General features: G+C 46.5%; 1 protein-coding gene across 7 annotated transcripts in view; it reads right to left on the reverse strand.

The window, feature by feature from the left end:
- Positions 1 to 531: 531 nt before the first annotated feature.
- OFD1 (OFD1 centriole and centriolar satellite protein) overlaps positions 532 to 19,344 on the reverse strand; it is a 46,907-nt gene continuing 28,094 nt past the window's right edge. For 6 of the 7 annotated variants that reach the window (XM_032880167.1, XM_032880168.1, XM_032880166.1 and 3 more), the window contains 14 exons: positions 18,877 to 18,996; positions 16,978 to 17,051; positions 16,103 to 16,194; positions 15,503 to 15,692; positions 14,438 to 14,568; positions 13,819 to 13,930; positions 11,527 to 12,132; positions 10,906 to 11,029; positions 8,065 to 8,165; positions 6,957 to 7,067; positions 4,058 to 4,215; positions 1,592 to 1,738; positions 967 to 1,034; positions 532 to 672 (listed from right to left, as the gene is read on the reverse strand). In XM_032880167.1, coding sequence (XP_032736058.1) covers positions 630 to 672; positions 967 to 1,034; positions 1,592 to 1,738; positions 4,058 to 4,215; positions 6,957 to 7,067; positions 8,065 to 8,165; positions 10,906 to 11,029; positions 11,527 to 12,132; positions 13,819 to 13,930; positions 14,438 to 14,568; positions 15,503 to 15,692; positions 16,103 to 16,194; positions 16,978 to 17,051; positions 18,877 to 18,996 — 2,077 coding nt within the window. In that variant the 3' untranslated portion in view covers positions 532 to 629. The remainder of the gene's footprint in view (positions 673 to 966; positions 1,035 to 1,591; positions 1,739 to 4,057; positions 4,216 to 6,956; positions 7,068 to 8,064; positions 8,166 to 10,905; positions 11,030 to 11,526; positions 12,133 to 13,818; positions 13,931 to 14,437; positions 14,569 to 15,502; positions 15,693 to 16,102; positions 16,195 to 16,977; positions 17,052 to 18,876; positions 18,997 to 19,344) is intronic. The other variant, XM_032880170.1, reaches the window with a different exon arrangement.

Raw genomic sequence — 19,344 nt, forward strand, 5'->3', positions numbered from 1 at the left:
GGGTGGTCAGAATACACATGCTTCATATGGATGATATAAGAATTAAGTGAGTTAATACATATAAAGGTTTAAAATTGTACCTGATACACAAAAAGTGTTTGGTAAATGTTACTTTTTTATCATCATCTAAGAAGGAGTTGTGTTCATTCTCAAGAAGAAGATGTGAGAAGTAAAGACCAGAGGTGATATACGGTATTATTTCTAACACCTGGGATGGAAAGACCCATGTCCTTATTTTCAGGGACAGATCAGACGGAGAGTGTTGGGGAAGATGAAACTCCTATTTGACAGTGGGTAGCCCAACTCTGGAGAGGAAAGGAACACAGCTGAAACTTCCAAAATATAGGCCTGGAACTTGACCAAGAGGTTTTCAAATAAATATAAGCTATGACAAAAATGGGGAGGAAAAAAACCCCATTCTAGGGTCATGCAAAGCCTGAAAGGAAAAATTCTTAATAGGTGTTACTTGACTAGATGATTTCTGGTTTATATACCATGAAACCAAACAAAATTATGAAAAACAGAATCATACAGGATTACACATAAAATTTTTATTGAGAATTTTGTCTTGTTACAAAGAATTCATAGGCCTTTAGTTATATGGGTAAGATGCTGGACAGCAAACATGGTTACCAAAAGTCATCTGTTTCTTCGTGAGAAAAGCCCGTGAAACTAAATTAGGGAAAGATAAAAATAATTTTAATTTGTTAAATTTTTGTCGAGTTTATTCAGGGAGCCTTATAATGTTCGCATTTTTTCTCTGTAGGGTTTCCATCCTCGTTTAAAATTTTCTTAGAAGCAATTTTACAAATTAAAAAATGAAACAGATTTATCTTTTTGAAGTCCTTAATTTTGATTGTTTCACTAATTTCTCACAGGGAGACTCAAATATCTGAACGTTCCCCTTGGCCAACACACCGGCAACGTAATGGTTTGCGTAGGAACACCGCACTGAGGAAACCATACCTTTCGTCTTTGTCGCTAGATGGCAGCGTGTCCACTTCTGAGGCTTCTCTGCCAACTTTCTTTGAACTCTGACACAAAGAGGGAAAAAGAATTCTGAAATTACTATGTATCAATCTTATTCAACACTCTGATTTCTCTCAGGACTAATCTGAGATATAGATGCAATTCAAAAGTCTAAGAAAGAGGGGACTTTTAAACATGAAATTCAGCAAGCACATCAAAAAAAAAAACACACACAAAAAAAAAACCCTATCTGGTGCCCATTCTCCACACCCACGGTGAGATGGAAGTAAAACACCAGGGCTTCAGACAGTACTCAGGCATTCACTGTTCACGAACAGACCTTCATTATGTTCTTTCTTGTTCTTAAAATGACAGACATCCTAAACTTTTATAAAGTATGACAAAACAAAACCTCTTCAATCTTCACCCAAGCAAAGCGAGGAAATTTTGTCAAGACTCTCATGTATCAAAAAGACTCAGGGCTCTATCTGAACTGTGGATTTTCTATGCTTCCACCTTTTTGGCTCCAATGGAGAAGGCAGATCTGGGTCCTACAGTTTTCAAACAAACCAAAGCATCTTGGCAGCCCCCTCCACAGAAGGCCGGTCCGCAGCATCAGCACCTTTTCTGCCGTCTCCTGGTCTTGTTCCTGCTGAATAATCTTCATGTATTTCTCCAAAGGATTTTCACCACAAACGGATTGACCTTTCATTTCCTCAACACTGATTTCTTTTTCCATTTCAATCTCCAAGGACTCTTCAATCATCCTCTGTGGAATTACAGGCGCCAACACAGGAAATACACAAACACGTTAAAACAACCTATAAGTGTTTAAAAGGGCACAGTACTATAATCTTGGTCCTGTAAGTACAACCTGCATGCCAAAGAACTGGTTTTTTAGTTGAAGTCATTGCTATCAAAGGGGGACAAACAGGTCATCTCACTGAAGGAAGGCATTAAGTCACCTCAAGTATCCTGTGCTTTATGCCAGATGAACCAGGAGTCCAAGGAACATCCATAGGGAAGATAAATTCTGGTAAGACTCAGCAGGTATGTCAAGTGGCCAGAGTAACCCATGTGCCTGGGACCAGAAGCAGGACCGAGAAAGCCAGAAGAGAACCAGAGGAAGGAGGAGAGCAGGGGTGTCCCTGAAAGCCACTGCTGACCAGCAGTCACCTCCGCAGGGTTACCCTAGTTCCAGCTAGCTGACATTAAATGTCTTCTTTAAAACCCATTTAAAAAGGAATGACCTAGAGCAAAGCCAAGCCCACCTTCTTTACGGCTTGTTTCCAGGACCAGATAAGAATGCACGAGAATGAGCTTGCAAAACCTCCCCGTTGCTGCTGAACTCCTAAGGTCTATGTTACACACAGGCTTTCTCAGTGCTCTTAAGCAAAGAAGACCGGGATGCCTACCACAGGCTTTTAATACTAAACTTAGTAATAACTAAAATTTGTATGGAACCTCAAAAGATCCAAATGGCCAAAGCCATCTTGAAAAAGAACAAAGCTGGAGGTATCACAATGCCAGATATCAAGATATATGACCAAAGCTATAGTAATCCAAACAGTATGGTACTGGCACAAAAACAGACACAGAGATCACTGGAACAGTGAGCCCAAAAGTAAACCCATGCTTGTATGGTCGACTGACTACAACAAAGGAGGCAAGAATATACAACAGGGAAAAGACAGTGTCTTCAGTAAGTGATGCTGGGAAAACTGGGCCACTTTCTTAAACAAAAATAAGCTCAAAATGGATGAAAGACCTAAATGTGCAACCTGAAAGCACAGAAATCCTACAAGAGAGCAAGAGCAGTAACTTCTCTGACACTGGCCTGAGCAACATCTTTCTAGATACGTCTTCTGAGGCAAGGGCAACAAAAGCAAAGGAAACCCCCCTCCCCAAAACAACAGCAACAAAAACCAAACACAAACAAAAACCTACTGGGACCACACTAAGATAAAAAGCTTCAGCACAGTGAAGGAAACCATCAACAGAACGAAAACAAACAAACTGAATGGGAGAAGATATTTGCAAACGACATATGCAATGAGGGATTAATACCCAAAATATATAAAGAATTTACACACCACCAAAAAACCCAAACGATCCAATTAAAAGCGGGCAGAGGGCCTGAATAGACGTTTCTCCAAAGACGACATCCAGACGGCCAACCGACACATGAAGAGATGCCCAGCGTCACTCATCATCAGGGACACGCAAATCGAAACCACAGTGAGCGCTCACCTCACGCGTCAGAACGGCTAAAGCCAAAGAGACAATCGACAGCAACTGTTGGTGAGGATGTGGAGAAAAGAGGAACCCTGTGCCCGGCTGGTGGGCACGCAAACGGTGCAGCCGCTGCGGAAACAGTATGGAGGTTCCTCAAAATATCAAAGACAGAATTACCCTACGATCCAGTAATTCCACTACTGGATATTTACCGAAAGAAAACAAAAACAGTCATTTGAAAAGATACACGCACCCCGATGTCTACTGCAGCATTAGTCACAACGGCCAAGAGAGGGAAGCAGCCCGAGTGTCCGCGCATGGGGGAGTGGGTGGAGAGGGGCTGTGCACACGATGAGCCACTGCCCAGCCACAGAAAGGAAAAGGATGGGGTCTTGCCATCTGTGACAACACGACGGACCCAGAGACTATTACGCTGCGTGAAATAAGTCAGACACTGACAAATGCCATGTGATTTCACTTATGTGTGGAATCTAGAGAACAAAACAAATGAACAAAGAAACAACAAACCCAAAACACCCAAACTCAAATACAGACAACAAACTGGTGGTTGCCAGGGAGGAGGGGGGTAGGGGGTGGGTGAATAGATAAAGGGGATTAAGAGGTACAAACTTCCAGTCATAAAAAGGGTAAGTCACAGCAATCTGGAGTACTGCGTAGGGAACACAGTCAGTAACACCGTAATAAGGTATGGTAGAAGAAATCCCGAACCAAACCACCTGCCACTCTCTGACTTCGGGACACAGTAAGGACTCATGTCCCTGGGGGCGAAGTACTGACGGGAGGCGCACCACAGGAAAAGCAGCGTAGAGAATTTGTGTGTACTTAGCATTACCCGCTCTTGATCCAGTTTTTCTAGTTCTCTTCGTTCCCTTTCTAAAGCTTCTTGCCGCTCACTCTGCCTTCTTTCTTCTCTCTGCCTGCGTTCTCTCATGTGCTCCTCCCACATTTTTTCTTCTTCCTTCTGTTCTCCCATTTGTTTTTGATCCACGCCTAATGGGACAGAAAAGAAAGGGAACGTAGTTTCCGGCATCGGATTTTTCAACTATACACACGGCTGCTTTGCAGGGGCCCTTGCCAAGGCTCAGGAAGACTCTGCGTGGTTTCTCATGGACTCCCGGCCTGCTCCATCTTCAAGCCCCCAAACCCACTCCTAGCCCCGCACCTGCCTTTTACTTTGCTAAGATGAAGACCGGTCACCCTTCAGATGAGGACTCTAACTGCCTCCCACGCCCCCCCAGTCGCAGCTTCTTATGCTCTTTGCTCACTTCCGCCCTTCCCAAGGCAAGCCGTGCCTCTGGTTAGGATCCTGCGCCCAGCTACAGGACTCAGAGTTAGCCGTCAGCCCCTCTTCTCTTACACAGCACTTCCTCAGCTCTTCCCCTCGCTCCCATGCAGGCATCCCATCTCTCCTGCCCCAGAGAGGACGCCGCCACCACGCTCTACCCACCCCCCCACCCCACCCCCTCCGCCAGAGCCACCTTCTCCAGGCTGATTCCCGACCCTTCCCACACCTCCTTCCTAGGCCCGACCTCTCTGTTTCCTCATGCCTTGGCTTCTAAAAGGCTTCCCGACATCAACACTTGGAGATCCCACAGCCCTGGCTTCCTTCCTAGACCCCTCATTCCTGCGGAGGGTTCTGTAACCATGTTTGATCACAGAGCATGCCTCCTTCATCACGCTCTTCCCGTGCTATGTCCACTCGGCCAGCAGGGCTCACAGGCCCTCCCTCCTGCTGCACTGAGGGGCGCTGCCACCACCTAGTTAGTGCTCTCCATGACGCTGCTCTCTCCGCCTGCAGGCAACCCACCTTCACCACTGTGAGCGCGTGTCACTTCCTGGGTCTGCTCCGCACACTCTCTGCTCTGGGGGAGTCCAAACCCATAGCAGTTCAGGCTGACAATCTGCCTTCTTCTTTCCAGACTTCCTCTATCACCGTAACCTTCACATTCGAGACCTGCCATCCACAGAGCGGCACGTCCACTGTCCGCTGAGTACAGCCGCACTGGCCTCGCGCCACGCCCTTGCTTTCACGGCCTCCTTAACCTGAGGTGCTCCCTCCCTCCCCCACAACCTCACCTGCTACGCAAGCCCCCACTTAATGCCACCTCGTGGGTGAGGTCCTCCTTACTCCTAAAGTCACAACTGGCTCCTCCAGCACCACATTCACATGTACTTTGTACCTGCCTTGTCACAACCCACCGGCATCTGTCTTCTCTACTTGTATTCCTTCGGGCCAAGGACCATATTTTCATCGTCTGTTCCCTCAGTTTGCAACACAGGCCCCCACGCCTCACATGCTGAATTCAACCTCAAGTCCACAGATGACTGTGCTGACCTTCTCCTCCAGCCCTGGCCTCTACCCTCCACCTTCCCCAGCCATGCTAAGCAACGGTAAGTGCACAGGTTCACCATGGGACCTCAAACCTCACAGCCATGACCTGTCCTAAGTCACTAGCAAAAAGTTAGTTTTACTAATAGGACAGAACAACAATACTCTCTTAATCCTGGTCATGAAATTCTAAGAGCAGAGGAGGCGCCGACCACTTCCCTAAGCAGCGACACAGTCTCCTGCCCGCTGGGGGAACGAGGGTCACTCCCCGATGTGCCACTCTCACCCGGAGCAGCAACCCCAGAATGAGAACGCTGTTTGCGAGCTTATTTAAACAGATGAAAAGGGCTGCTTCTTCCCTGGGAGGTGTATTTTGTAGCTGCCCAGGCACAGTGAAGCCGCCCCGGACCTTAAGAATAAAGAAAAGAAGCGTTCCCACTGGCACAAAGGTATTGAGCCTGGGGCCTCTGCGTCTCCCTGTGCACCCCAGATAAAGAAGTCCAACAACAATATAAGAGACTTTCTCAATGACTGCAACATAACCACACTACTTAACAGTCATTTACAAAGCCATTTACTATCATCTATGTTGTGTGTCAGAAACAAAACACCTGTCTGCTCAGTTGCTTTCCCTTATTCTATCGCGTTTTCTTCCCTCCTCACTCAGATCTTGGCCAAATGCCTGCCCATCAGACCTGCTCTCGGGTGCCACGGTCCCTATCGGTATCTATCCCACAGGAGGTCCTCGATGGCCTGACGACTGCCCGACTCTCCTACTAGAAGCTCCAGGAAGCAGGGGCCTGGGCTGGTACACTGCTGTCTGCCCAGCCATGAGGAAAGTGCCCAGTAGAGAAAAGGCTCAATGAATCTCTAGCATCATTTACTCTGGAATTGGCAAAAATCAACCCTTTCCAAGTCTCATGCCTCCGTCAGTGACTGCTCATATTCCCAGCCGTGTCTCAAACCAAGAAACTGGTTGTAACAGGCTCTGCGGAGGTTTTAGGGAGGATGATCTCCCCGTGTTTGGAAAGGACCAGTAGCCAGTTTTACTTGAAGCATTTCCTTTCGACTTTGAAGCTTCAACACTTCGGTCCAAGGAGAAAAGGACCTGGCGGTTGGCTGAGCCCTGGAGCAAAGCCCCAAGCTCCCCACTACACCTTTCTTCCACGCTGGGGAGGGAGTGGGTCAGCTGGAGGAGGCAAGAGGAAAGACAGGGTGGGTCCGGCAAGACAAACCTCATGGCCAGTTTCCCTGCAACGTCACCAGCTTTTCTGCAGACTGAAATATATCAAGGTTTTGCTTGTCCTACTTTCTTAAGGCATGGAGGAAGAGAAAACACAGTAAGATTCAGCACTACTAATTCGTTAATCTACTTTGTTCACTAAAACAGAGGAAAACTTACTCGGGTAGTGACAGGACACAGGTCTGGCGGCCGCGGCGGCATCCGCGTGAGGCATGTCACCGGCGGGATGGAGGCCATCCGCTTCAAACTGCCTCGCCGCACTCCCTGCATCTACACGAGGTGCAAACAAGCGTCCCGTGAGTCCTCCACAGCGAGGGCAGGAGAAGGGAGCGTAGCGCAGTGGAGGGAGAACTCACGGTGAAGCGCTTGAGTTTTGGCCCAAGCAACAGGGCCAGCTCTTTGCCTAGAGAACTCTAGAAGTCTGCATCGGAGCCACCTGACCATGGTACTCACTTCTCCCAGTGTTGTCCTGCTTTCGAGAATTAGATTCCTTTATAAAATCTCATTGGTTCCCTAATAGGAAAATCTACCAAGGGAAAGAATTCACCTGGCTCGCGGATAAATCACTTGAATTCTACTTGAAATCAGTGATTTAACAAACTTAGTCACAAGGATTTTGAAAAGCTTACTAAGCCTTATCATTTAAATGTTCAAAACCTGATACTTGCACACTGGCCATGAGACCATGAAGCAAAATGGCAGGTTACACAGAAATACAAAGATGGCCAAGCTGGAAAGAACTGCAGGCATGAGCCCACTTACTCTGTCCCACTTACTCTTCCGTGCTGGGCTCTGGGGCATGGCCACAGCCAGGATACCAATTCCAGAATCACAAGCTTATATTATTTTACCTCCATTCTTGAATTAAAAAAAAATGGGCTTTCTAAATCTTAGGCAGTCAATGGGATCAATAAAAGTAACGGCATACTCATGTTCCATAAAAGGGAAAAAAGAATTCTTAAAAATCACTTACGTTAAATCTGAGGCAATCCCAAACTTGGTAAACTGAGTTAAGGATTCACTTACAGGCTCAGCTCCAATTCTGACATTGTGAGCTACCCTGGAATGCTTGATAAATGGAACTCAGAACACACCCCTGAAAATCTTCGTGATGTAAAGATGAGGCAATATATCTGTATTTGTGGTTTTATCACAAAATAAAAATGTCATCATCTGTAACTGCTCTGCTCTTCATGAGTATGCTTCACCAAAACTAAGCTTTCTCCATTTTGAGCTTATAAAAACCAGTACTCGTATTTGAACTTACATTCGAAAGATGATTCAAATTCCTCATTGTTCTTAAGAGGTAGCATGGCCGGATTTGAAAATTCACTTTTGTCCTGAAGCTCCATTTGTCTTTGACAAAGACTAGAATGGAAGAATAAAAGTCAAGAGCGTCAAGTTGTAGGAATGTAAAACCCAAGAGCACAGGGCGATGAAAACCCTTTGGGACTCGAGAAAATGCTTTCGGAAAGCAGTTGTTCCTGGGCTCTCGGAGAATAAGAGCTAGGCTGCCGGGGGAACCTTCCGCACACCAGGCGTCCCTCTAAGCCTCTGGCTCGGTGACCCCTCACGGCCACCACACGCCGCAAGATAGGCACTACCACCATTACCACAGTGCTCCTATGACGAGTTAACTTTCTCAAGAACCAGAAAGCATTTTTGAGAAACCTGGATTCTGCACACCCTCAGCACATGTCAGCTGAAGAGGTTGTACTACAAGCCCATGTGCATCAAAGGGCCCTAACTCAGCTTTCTTCCTGGCTTTATTACAACAAAGAATGATATAAAAACACCATTACAGGCGTTAGGATCGTAACAGGCACATGTGGCAGTTTTCAGCTCTGCACAGTGTAACGGAGTCAATACGCAGAAGCCCAGACCAGAGCCCGGAAGTAAGGAGCCAGCGTCTCCAGCCACGGGGACCAGGCACAAACAGGGGTCCTCCGTAGGACTCAAATCCCAGACTGGGCAACCCACTGCTGAGCTCCTCAACACACCCAATGCCTCCTGCTTCACCAATCACACCGCAGACCCACTGCCTGGAATTTATTTCAATGATCTACGAACTGGAATCTTATACGATCAGGAACAAGACAAGATGTCCACTCTTGCCAATTTTATTCAACACGGTACTTAAAGTCCTAGCCACAGCCATCGGACAAGAAATACGAGGCATCCATATTGGAAAGAAAGAACCAAACTGTCACCATCTGCAGATGACATGATTCTAAACATAAAAAATCCTAAAGACTCCACCGAAAAACTATTAAAATGCATGGATTCAGGGAAGTCGTGGCTAGAAAATTCATACCCAGAAATGGGCTGCATTTCCACACAATAATAACAAAGTAGCAGAAAGAGAAATTAAGAAATCAATTTCATTTACAACTGCACCAAAAAATAACACCTAGAAATAAACTTAACTAAGGAGGGGCATCTGGGTGGCTCAGTGGGTTAAAGCCTCTGCCTTCGGCTCAGGTCATGATCTCAGGATCCTGGGATCAAGCCCCGCATCAGGCTCTCTGCTCAGCGGGGAACCTGCTTCTCCCTCTCTCTCTGCCTGCCTCTCTGCCTACTTGTGATCTCTGTCAAATAAATAAATAAAATCTTTTAAAAAAATTAAAAACAGAAATACCATATGATCCAGTAATTTCACTACTGGGTATTTATGTAAAGAAAAGGAACACACTAATCTCAAAAGATACATGCACCCTTATGCTTACAGCAGCCTTATTTAAAACAGCGAAGATATGGAAGCAAGCCCAGTGTCCACAACTGATGAATGGTAAAGAAAATGTGGTGCATACACAGCTATACATAATGGGGTATTACTCAGCCATAAAAAAGGAAGAGATTTTTGCCACTTGCAACAACACGCATAGATCTGAGAGTATTATGCTAAGCGACATAAATCAGACTGAGAGACAAATACCACGTAATTTCACTTACATGTAGAGTCTGAAAAACAAACGAACAAACAGAGGCCGCTGGCTGGCTCAGTCGGTTAAGCACCCAACTCTTGATTTCGGCGCAGGCCACGATCCCACAGTTGTGAGACGGAGCCCTACATTGGGCTCCACGCTCAGCACAGAGTTTGCCTGAGAGTCTCTCTCCCTCTGCCCCCCCACCACTCACGTGCACTCTCCCTACAATGAATAAATAAAATCTTTAAAAAAAATGAATAAACAAAGAAAAAGCAGAATCAGACCTATAAATACAAAACAAAGTGATGGTTGCCAGAGGGAAGGGGGCAGGGGGATGAGCAAAATGGGTGAAGGGAGGGGGAGGTACAGGTTTCCACGTATGAAACGAACATGCCATGGGAACAGAAGGCACAGCACAGGGAATATGGTCAAGGGCCGTGCAACAGTGTTGTACAGTGACAGGCCGAGCTCCAACTGTGGGGAACAGAGCGTAATGTGACGAGTCCCCTCACTACGTTTTCTACCTGAAATGAATGTAACGTTGTCAACTATGCTCAAGTACAAAAAGAGACTGGAACCTTGTTTGTTTATATTTAAATGCCAAAATATTTTTATAGGACTTTTTAGTGATGTGTCAAATTGTTTTAAGTTTAAACTGAATTTGTTTTCGCAGATTTGGTCCATTTGTTTTATCTCTGTTAACTGGGTCTATTTTTTTTTTTTTTTTAAGATTTTATTTATCTGAGAGAGAGACAGGAAGAAAGAGCATGAGAGAGAGAGGAGGTCAGAGGGAGAAGCAGACTCCCCAAGGAGCTGGGAGCCCGATGCGGGACTCGATCCTGGAAGTCCGGGATCGTGACCTGAGCCGAAGGCCGTCGCTCAACCAACTGAGCCACCCAGGCGCCCAACCGGGTCTATTCTGAAGTACGAAGCTGTTTACTGATAGCAGAGTGTAGATCCTACATGCCAAGTTTAGCAAACAAATAGAAATTACTTCTTTACTAAAAAGAATGTTCCTCCCCACCCTCGGCCCAGGTAATTTAGATCATTCTCAAAAATCACACGTCATCTTACAACCTGACTACCGATTCTATACTGCCACCGAAAAGCCCAGCGAGTCCAGGGTGAGACCCCGAGCAGCTCAGCAGACTCAGCTGAGGCCCAGTGGAAGGTGGTATTACCTGGCCTGCTCCGGAGGGCTGGGCGGTGGGTGGAGGGCAGCGCTGTGCCTGGACTCAGCAGATGAAGGCCGGGGCGTTCTGTCGGGACAAGGACTGGGGTCAGCCGCATGGGATCGGTCCAGACCTAAGGGGCAGAAGGCTTGACTTTAAGAATTGCAAGGAGAAGACAGCAACATGGTCTCCAAACAGTTCTACTACTCTGACAATGAGTTCTACTATCCTTGTAAATAGCTGTGTATGACATAAGTGATCTCACCAAACTAACAATTCAAGCCCCTAAATGAAACTACAGTAGGAACAATAAAATGTACCCAACTAACCAGCAGTAAAGGGAAAGCCACTGTTGCTCTGCACATGTCTGTGTGCCCAGGAAATTGCTAGAAAAGGACACTACCCCACCACTGCCCACAGCAACCCCGCACACCTTAAGGGAGATGCCCCTGTTAACCAGGAAAGGCAGGTCAAGAGAGAGGACACCAGTGCTGGGGCTCAGGCGACCCCGGGCTCGGCTCCTGCTCCCTCCTGCCATCTCGGGCAGGCTGCACTCAGACTGGGGTGAGAGGCCCTCCGAGGACCAGAGCAAATCCAGAGCTTCCTGCAAGCCTCCTGGCAGCCACTCACCTTCCAGATACATTTCACCATCGAGGCTCCTTTTTGCTTTGGGAACGGGAGTGGAGGAGAGGCGTCTGGAGGTGGTGCCCCTGCGTGGCCGCGAGGCCTTGCTGCCCGCCCATGCCTCCGAGGTGCTGCTCTTGTCCTCTTCGGGGATGCCCACTGGAGGCTGCTCAGAGACAACTCTGTCCTCAGCACAAGTGCGTCTTTGGGATGAACTCGAATCGATGCTCTGGAGTGTTCCTAGCAAGTGCAGGGGTGGTGGGCTCTTGGCTGCTAAAGGGCTTTTAGCAGGGAGCTGACTAACTCTTCGATGGTAATTTCGGAAAGCTTTCTCCAAACGTTCGGTCTCTTGCTCTAGCTCTTTCATCCTGGCCTTGGTACTGGCTACAAACTCAAGGTCAGAATCGCGGGAACTGCTCTCTGTGCTTGCATTTGGGTAACTTATGATCCTTGGTATAACCACCATCGGCCTTTCCTGGTCGAGAGGATTTTTTAAGAAATCCCCGCCTACATCTGCATCACAAGGCACCGCCGTCCTGCCACTCAGTAGTCTGCTGACAGACTGCTCGATCAGAGACTGCTTGGGCCTGCGGTACACTTCGTTCTCGAGCGCTGCGGGTTCCAAGAAGACCACGTGAGAAATGATGGGAAAAGGCAGAGAAGAGGGTTAAAATAGATCGAGATCGTGATTTTTCAAAAACAAAAGGCAGTATTAAGGACAAGTTTCCACCTTAGTTTCTGAAGCTGCGGTCATGAGAGTATTAATATTTATGAAAAGGTTATATATGTACGTTTCATTACGCATGATATTACTTCACAATCCATTACCACGATCGTGAAATCTAAAAAAGCCCTGAAAACTGAAAATATATTCCTAACTTATTTGGTGGCAAAGCCCAACTGATTTGGTTAAAAAGCTTGACCTGAACCAACATAAACACATTTACAATCTTCACTTACTCCACCTAGCATGAATATTCGTCCATTTGATCACAAAGTAATTACTGTGTTTCACTGCAGGATGCTGCGCAGAACCCCCAGGGCCGTGGCAAAATCCACAAGCCACAGCCCCAGCCTGAGTTTCCAATAAGGGAAGGAGGACATGCAGTCACAACAACGCTGTGGGCTAAGAACGCTCCCTGCTCCCATTTTACGGATGGAGGGCAGAGACTACTGAGGCTGGCTCACCCGGTGAGCAAGGTGGAGAGCCGCTGGCACTTCCCAGGGCAAAGCCGGCACTCCGGACCACTACCTCTCCTGCAACGCCTCCTTGAGGACGCCGCCGGACAGAGGCTCGCAATGTGCAACATGGGGGTTCAAAAGGTTCTACCTTCTTGAAGTGTTTTTTCTGATATGAGGTCACCAGAATTCCAGCTGTGGACAGTGCAGCAAACAGAATTATGGAGAGACAGTGAAGAGCAGGCAAGAGTAGAAATGAGTAAAGGGAAAACCTGTGTGGGGAGAAGGGAACAAGGGCCTAACCAGGACAGAGTGCGACTGGGACGGAGGGGGTTTCGGAACAAAGCAGCGGGAAAGCACGCCCACCGGTAACACGGAGGGACCTGCTTTGTGCCTGCAAGCGGCGAAAGAAGGTGCGGAAGCTTCAGTGTCCCTGTTACGAAGTAGGAAGGGGCGGACGTCATGCACAGCAGTGAAATTGGGAGTAAGAAAATGACAGCAGCAACCACCCCCTCGGTGTCATGTGTGTCCCAGGACCCGTACTGCCACCCATCTCGCTTCATCTTCATCCACACGGCCCAGCGCCACTCCTAGCCCCGTTACACAGTGAGGACACTGAGGCCCAAGGAAGTTCAAGGGAGTGTGCCCAGGGTCAGAGAATGGACTTCACAACGAGGATCTGAAACAAGGACTCCGCTCACAGTGGTGCTCGTTTTTCTGACCGCCCTGCTTCTCGCACGCGAGTACACGTCTGCCCGGGGACACGTCACACCACAGAACAGTCAACTGGTCTTTGCAGCAGGGTCACACGCAAAAAAGGAAAGCCCAGGTTCGGGATGAATCTGGGGACCTCTGTGTCACTACCACACCTCTCCTGAGTCATGGGGCACCTGTGAAAGCAGGTCACTAGAGCAGAGGACCTGGTTGCTAGTCCTGAAATACAAGTTTTACTTCTCAGCTGAGACATATTTCTATAACTCTTCCCCTGCTATGAGAATTACTAAAAATTCACTGAGTAATCATCATTACATTTTCACAAACATCAGAAGCTTTACACACACACACACACACACACACACACACAGACACACACACACGTGTGTTAAAAATGTCTTTGACCTGTCTGGGTTTGCTTCAGTTGCAATTTCAAATCGGCAACCTGTATAGTTAACCTCTTTACGGAGTCCTCATAATCAACTATCTGGGCCTTCAGCTGTGCAGAATGTTCGATCTGAAAAGATTTAGGGAAGGAAAAGAAATGAACATAAGACAAATCACAGCTTATTTCAAAAGGACCAATTCTCTCCTCTGGCTTATTCTTTTTTTTGCCAATTCTGAGCAGGTTTATACTTATGAAACCACACAACACACTAACAAGTTTTCTAGCTCCTTCTTTACTCGTCTCACACAGCAGCTACTCCAGGACGGAGACAGACAATATTAAGTCTTGGGGTGAGGATCAAGGGATACTTTGAACAATGGGCACCATCACGACTTGGAAAACCATGTGTGTAGGGGAATTTACTTTCCTCTTGATTGTATCACTATTATGAATATAATGTCACAATCACTCAAGAATTTTCTCAGATGAGAAACAACACTGGTGGAATGATTAGCATACAGGGGGAATTTCTCATGTTAAAGTAGATCTGATTTATGCTGGTGTGACGCACACCGAGTTTACACACCCACAAAGTGCACCGCCCTGACACCCAGATGAGCCCAGAGCAATACTCACTTCACTCTGCAGCTGTTTCTGCAAAGCCTTCTTGTGGCTGTCGAACTCCTTATGCTCAAATGCAATAGCGTCTTCTGCTTTCTTTAGTTCTTTCTGAAAAACCGCCAACTCAGGAGATGGCTGAGCTATACCTATGGAGGTAAAAAAGCTTGGTCATCACCAACCTGAAGTTTTCTCATTTCCCTTCACACAAGCAGCTAAAGAGGCTTTAAGATGGTTTCGCGCCTTCTTTGTATGCACATAATTAACATTAGTTTTGCTAAATGGTCTAAGAGCAATCCCAAATCACCAATTTCAGAACAAAAGAATTTAATGCACATAACTGCAAACTCTACCACTCTTCAGAGTTCTACTCCCAGTACAAGGACTCCTTCAAATCCTCAAATGAACGTGAATGACCACCTCCCTCCTCTACTCTGCATAGAGGCACAGAAAGAACGCTGTCAAAGCCTGCCTGTGACGGCCCCTAGGTCCGATCCGACCTGTGCCTCTGTTAGTGGCACTCAGGGTCCAGAAAGCAAGCAGACGGTGTTCCCAGCACGGGCCATCAGAAGACCCTTTAATAAAGAGACACTTACACAGGGTGGCCACAAAGGGTGGCACAGTTCCCTGGGCTGGACTGCAGCCACGCAGTTACCAGCCCTCAGGCCTGGAGGGTCGAGAAGGGAGGCACTCCCAGAGCTGGACAGAGCGAGCAGGCACAGGGCACTGCTGGAGCGTCAGGAATTCCACTTTGCTGAGGCCCAGGGCCAGCCCAGGGCTACTCCGCAAGGAGATGGAGAAGGGATCACAATCACCTCAACCTCGCTCTTCCCTCCTTCCAAGCGCTTGATCGTGTCCCCACTGGCCGGACACCAGCAGTCCGGAGGGTTCAGTGGGCAAGGAGAGCTGGGGACCCTCTTGTGTCTTAGTGCCACGACTACATAGCAGCAAGCAAAAATTAACTCCGATTCGAGAATCTTAATTTTATAAAATCCTCCCAATTGAAACTTCCCTGACAGGACAAAGCGCTTTCAGAATACCAAGCTAATAGCAATTACAAAGCCAATTAGAAAAAAGACCTACGGTTTAGGAGACGCACGTTTTCACTTCTAGTCTCTTCCAGTTGTTGTTTAAGTAATTTATTTTGTGCCTGAAGCTCCAGTTTCCCTTCTTTCAGGAGCGCATAGTCACTCATCTCTTTTACCTTTTCATTCAGCAGATGGTTCTGCTTGGTTACTGCCGAAGACAGGGCTCGGACAGACTCTAACTCAAGCTGCAATTGAAACAGAAAAACCGGTACTTGAACGGTGACTTTACAGGGTTGCCTCCGTGTAAGCTGGCGGGCCGCCCAGAGCTGGGCATCACGACTGAATTAAGGCCCCTTGACAGAAGTCTGGTTCTCCGCGACGAGACCCCAGCTCCCGCAGTACAAGTCATCTTTTGCCCTAGAGCTGGGCCAGGGGCAAGTTCATCCAGCTGCTACCGTGTACACCCCTGTCCTGCAAAGCTAGCGCTTCTGATCATTACCCCATTTTCCAGATGCAACTAAAGGCTCAACAAAGTCACGGAATAAACAGTCCAGACACATCAAGAGGATAAACGAAGATAAATTACGTATGACTAAAATTGAAGTTTCATACATTGTCTTAATGTCTGTTTCAAAACAACAGGTTTAACAATTACCTCAAGCTCTTTGACACGATTTACTGAACGATTAAGTTCTTCCTTTTTTGAATTAATAGCTGTGAGCTCCTCTTGCAAGTGTATAGCTTTTTCTGAAAGAAAGAGCCAACCAATTAACATCATCATGTTTTCTTAGTGAATATAAAATCATTTAATAATTTATGGCCCATAGATCAGCTCTAATGACTACTATTTCATTATCTAAATAAGCAGACGTCAGGGCCAAAAAAAAAAAAAAAAAAAAAAATCAGCAGGCAAGCATGAAATAAGCCCTGTTACACAACAGGTGATGGGATGTTAGCTGCAGCTGTCAAATATGCGGCAAACGCCCTCCCGCTACACATATATTAAAATGCAAAATACCTCAAAGACTGAAAAATTATCCAGCTTTCCTAGTTTTGGGCTAATGTCTACAAGAGTTTAAGAGGTTATCGATCGTGTGAAAATATCACGAAACAGAAAAATACACTAGAAGTAAAAGAAATAAGAAACTAGGTCACAGGGACAGGGAAGTCAAAATTTTCCTCAGGAAGAAATGAAGTCTCTTTCATGGTTAAGAGTGGTATTTAAGGGATGTCAGTAAGTTGCTGTCACCTTCTTGACAATCACATTTATCAAAATACACTGAAATCAAGTTGGATAAAATCCTGCTGATAAATCACTGACCTTTGTGAATATACAAAAGGTTAAACGCTAAGGTTCACAAAAATGTAGTGAGAGTGTTTTACTTTGTGAAATTAAGATAACAAAAAACAGGTAACTTTTGTAGTAACAAGGATGTGTTAGCTCTGTCTTTTTTAAGATACAGAAGAGGCCCAACTAGGAAAGCTAACAGCCTATATCAGTGCTGAAAAATACAGCTTGCCCCCAGTCACCTTTATGCTTCCTTTCCTCTTCAATCAGCCTGTTAGTTCTGGTGATATAGTCATCTTTTAGTTCAAGTTGATACCTGCCAATCAGAAGAACCAAAAATGAGCTCCTGGTCGCTTTCCCGGACAGACTGCCGTCAACACATGAGCTTATCTACAGCACCGGGGACCCCAAGGTGACAACAGGTAAACCTCAGGCTCTCTCAAGACAAAAGCCAGGGATCTGAACATAGAAGGTCCATAAAACCCGGCTGTGATCCTATTAATCAGGTCCCAAAACTCAATCACACAAAAATCAAGGGTCCCGAAGTTGTTGTGAGGTTACTGAGAGCAATTATTTCTCAGTTGGTCTCGACGGACACGAGGTAGTAAATTAAGGTCAACTTACAGCGTTTGTGACACTCTAGATCCCAAATGATAACCACATCAGTCACTTACAATCCAATTCACCTATCCTTTCTCCCCCCTCTAAGATACGCACTTTTGCCCTTCAAGGCGGAGCACAGTACTGAGAGCCAACTGCCAACAGCATTAGACCCGAATTAGCGATACCCAAGGCACAGCTCACGCGGCTTCAGCCACCTCCACCAGCCGTTACCAGCGGACTTTCTGGTTCAGAGGCCAGAGAAAGGAAGGAGAAGCAATCCTGTGATATTCTCCCAACTTCAACACCTGCGAAAGTCATCTGAGGACACCCAAACCCCGACAACTGATACCAAACAGCTCATTCTATCCACGGCTGGGCAAAGCTAGCAAACTGTGAGGAATAAGGGAAGAAAAATGTGTGTGACAACTAGATTTACTTCAGTGTTCGCTGGTATGTTAGAGGAGCAGACATAGTACATAGATGAGACTCATCATTTCAAAACTGATACATGAAAAGGTGCTACTTTTCTTTTTTAACAGAATTCTTTTAAAGAATAACCTCCAGAAACCTTTGTGGGTACTACGGAGTGGAATACCCATGACAAGTTATGGGCAAGGCAATAAGGTGAGGCCAGTGGGGGGCGCCTACGTGGTTCAGTCAGTTAAGCACCTGCCTGCAACTTAGGTCCTGATCTCGTGTCCTGGGATGGAGCCCGACACTGGGCTCCCTGCTCAGCCGTGAGTCTGCTTCTCCCTCTCTAACCCTCCTCCCTGCTTGTTCCCTCCCTCTCTCATTCTCTCTCTCTCTCAAAAATGTTAGAGGCCAATGACTAAGTCACGGCCAGGGGAGCTGAGCGGAGCCATCGCTTCAGTCCACACGCACTTAGTACTAAGAGAGCACGCGGCGTGCGCCAGCTGCCGGGCCACACGGGAGGGAAAGCCACCATACGGGCTTAACATCTTTGCACGAGGACACTATTCACCGGAACACACAACGCAGGCTACAGGAAAGCCCCAGACACTACATCTGTCCATCTTCTCCTCTTCTGTGCTGTGTTTTACTTCACAGAGCTAAGCCTTTTTCTGGATTCGGACTTGGAGGAACCTTGAAGGAATACCGGGCACACGTTCAGCGACAAACGCTGTAAGCAGGAAGAAGGCCACGAGAGAAATCGTGGCCTATCCCCATCTTCGTGCCGTGAGGCGAGAACGGAAAGTGATCATACTTCCAACTTTGCAACTGCTCAGCTGTGAAAACCGAGCAAATCCTAATGTGTCCTAAAAACTGAAGCAAACCATAAGCCTTCAGTCAGTGTCAGAGAAGCTACGAGTAAGAATGAGCAGAGGATGCCATTCTCGGTACCTTTTTAAACCCATCTTAAACATTCACGGGAAAGGTGTGACTACCAATGAAAACGTGTATTTTTTTAAACACCAAATGTTGCCATAAACTGTCCATCTTATCTATTTCATCAGTGTTGCTGTGTTTCTAGCAACTCAATGGAACACAGGATTCCTTTAGCAGTGCCAAGCAATTACTTGAGAAGTTCATTCTTGAGCTTCTGGTCATAGCTCTCCTCAATGCCCTTTATATCCAGCTCCTTCTTCCTAAGTGCGTCAGCTATGCTTTTATTTTTTTCCTCTTCCAGCCTCTGAGCCCTGAAATTAGCAAAAACAGAGAAAGCAAATAAGAAAACCACAATATCTGAAGTAACAAATTTAGGGGAAAAAAATCACCTGTGTTTTAGTTCCTCCATCTACTTAATGAACTGACTTAGTTCATCAACTACCAGACGGAATTATCCAGTGGCTCCTGGCTATGGGGAGGGTGAATGTACTAAGATCAAAGTGGTCTCTTACCACACTCAAAAAGAGGTTCCAGCGAATCGATGGCCATCATCAATTTAGGGATGAAAGAGTGATGTTTTTAGTCACAAAGCTACAACCCAAACTCTAGTGTACTTAAATGCTTATTTCTTCTAGAATATTATTTCTAACTGTGAGACT

This window comes from Lontra canadensis, unplaced genomic scaffold (assembly GCF_010015895.1).
Source record: "Lontra canadensis isolate GAN:19392208 unplaced genomic scaffold, GSC_riverotter_1.0 scaffold68, whole genome shotgun sequence".
Lineage (NCBI taxonomy): Eukaryota > Metazoa > Chordata > Mammalia > Carnivora > Mustelidae > Lontra > Lontra canadensis.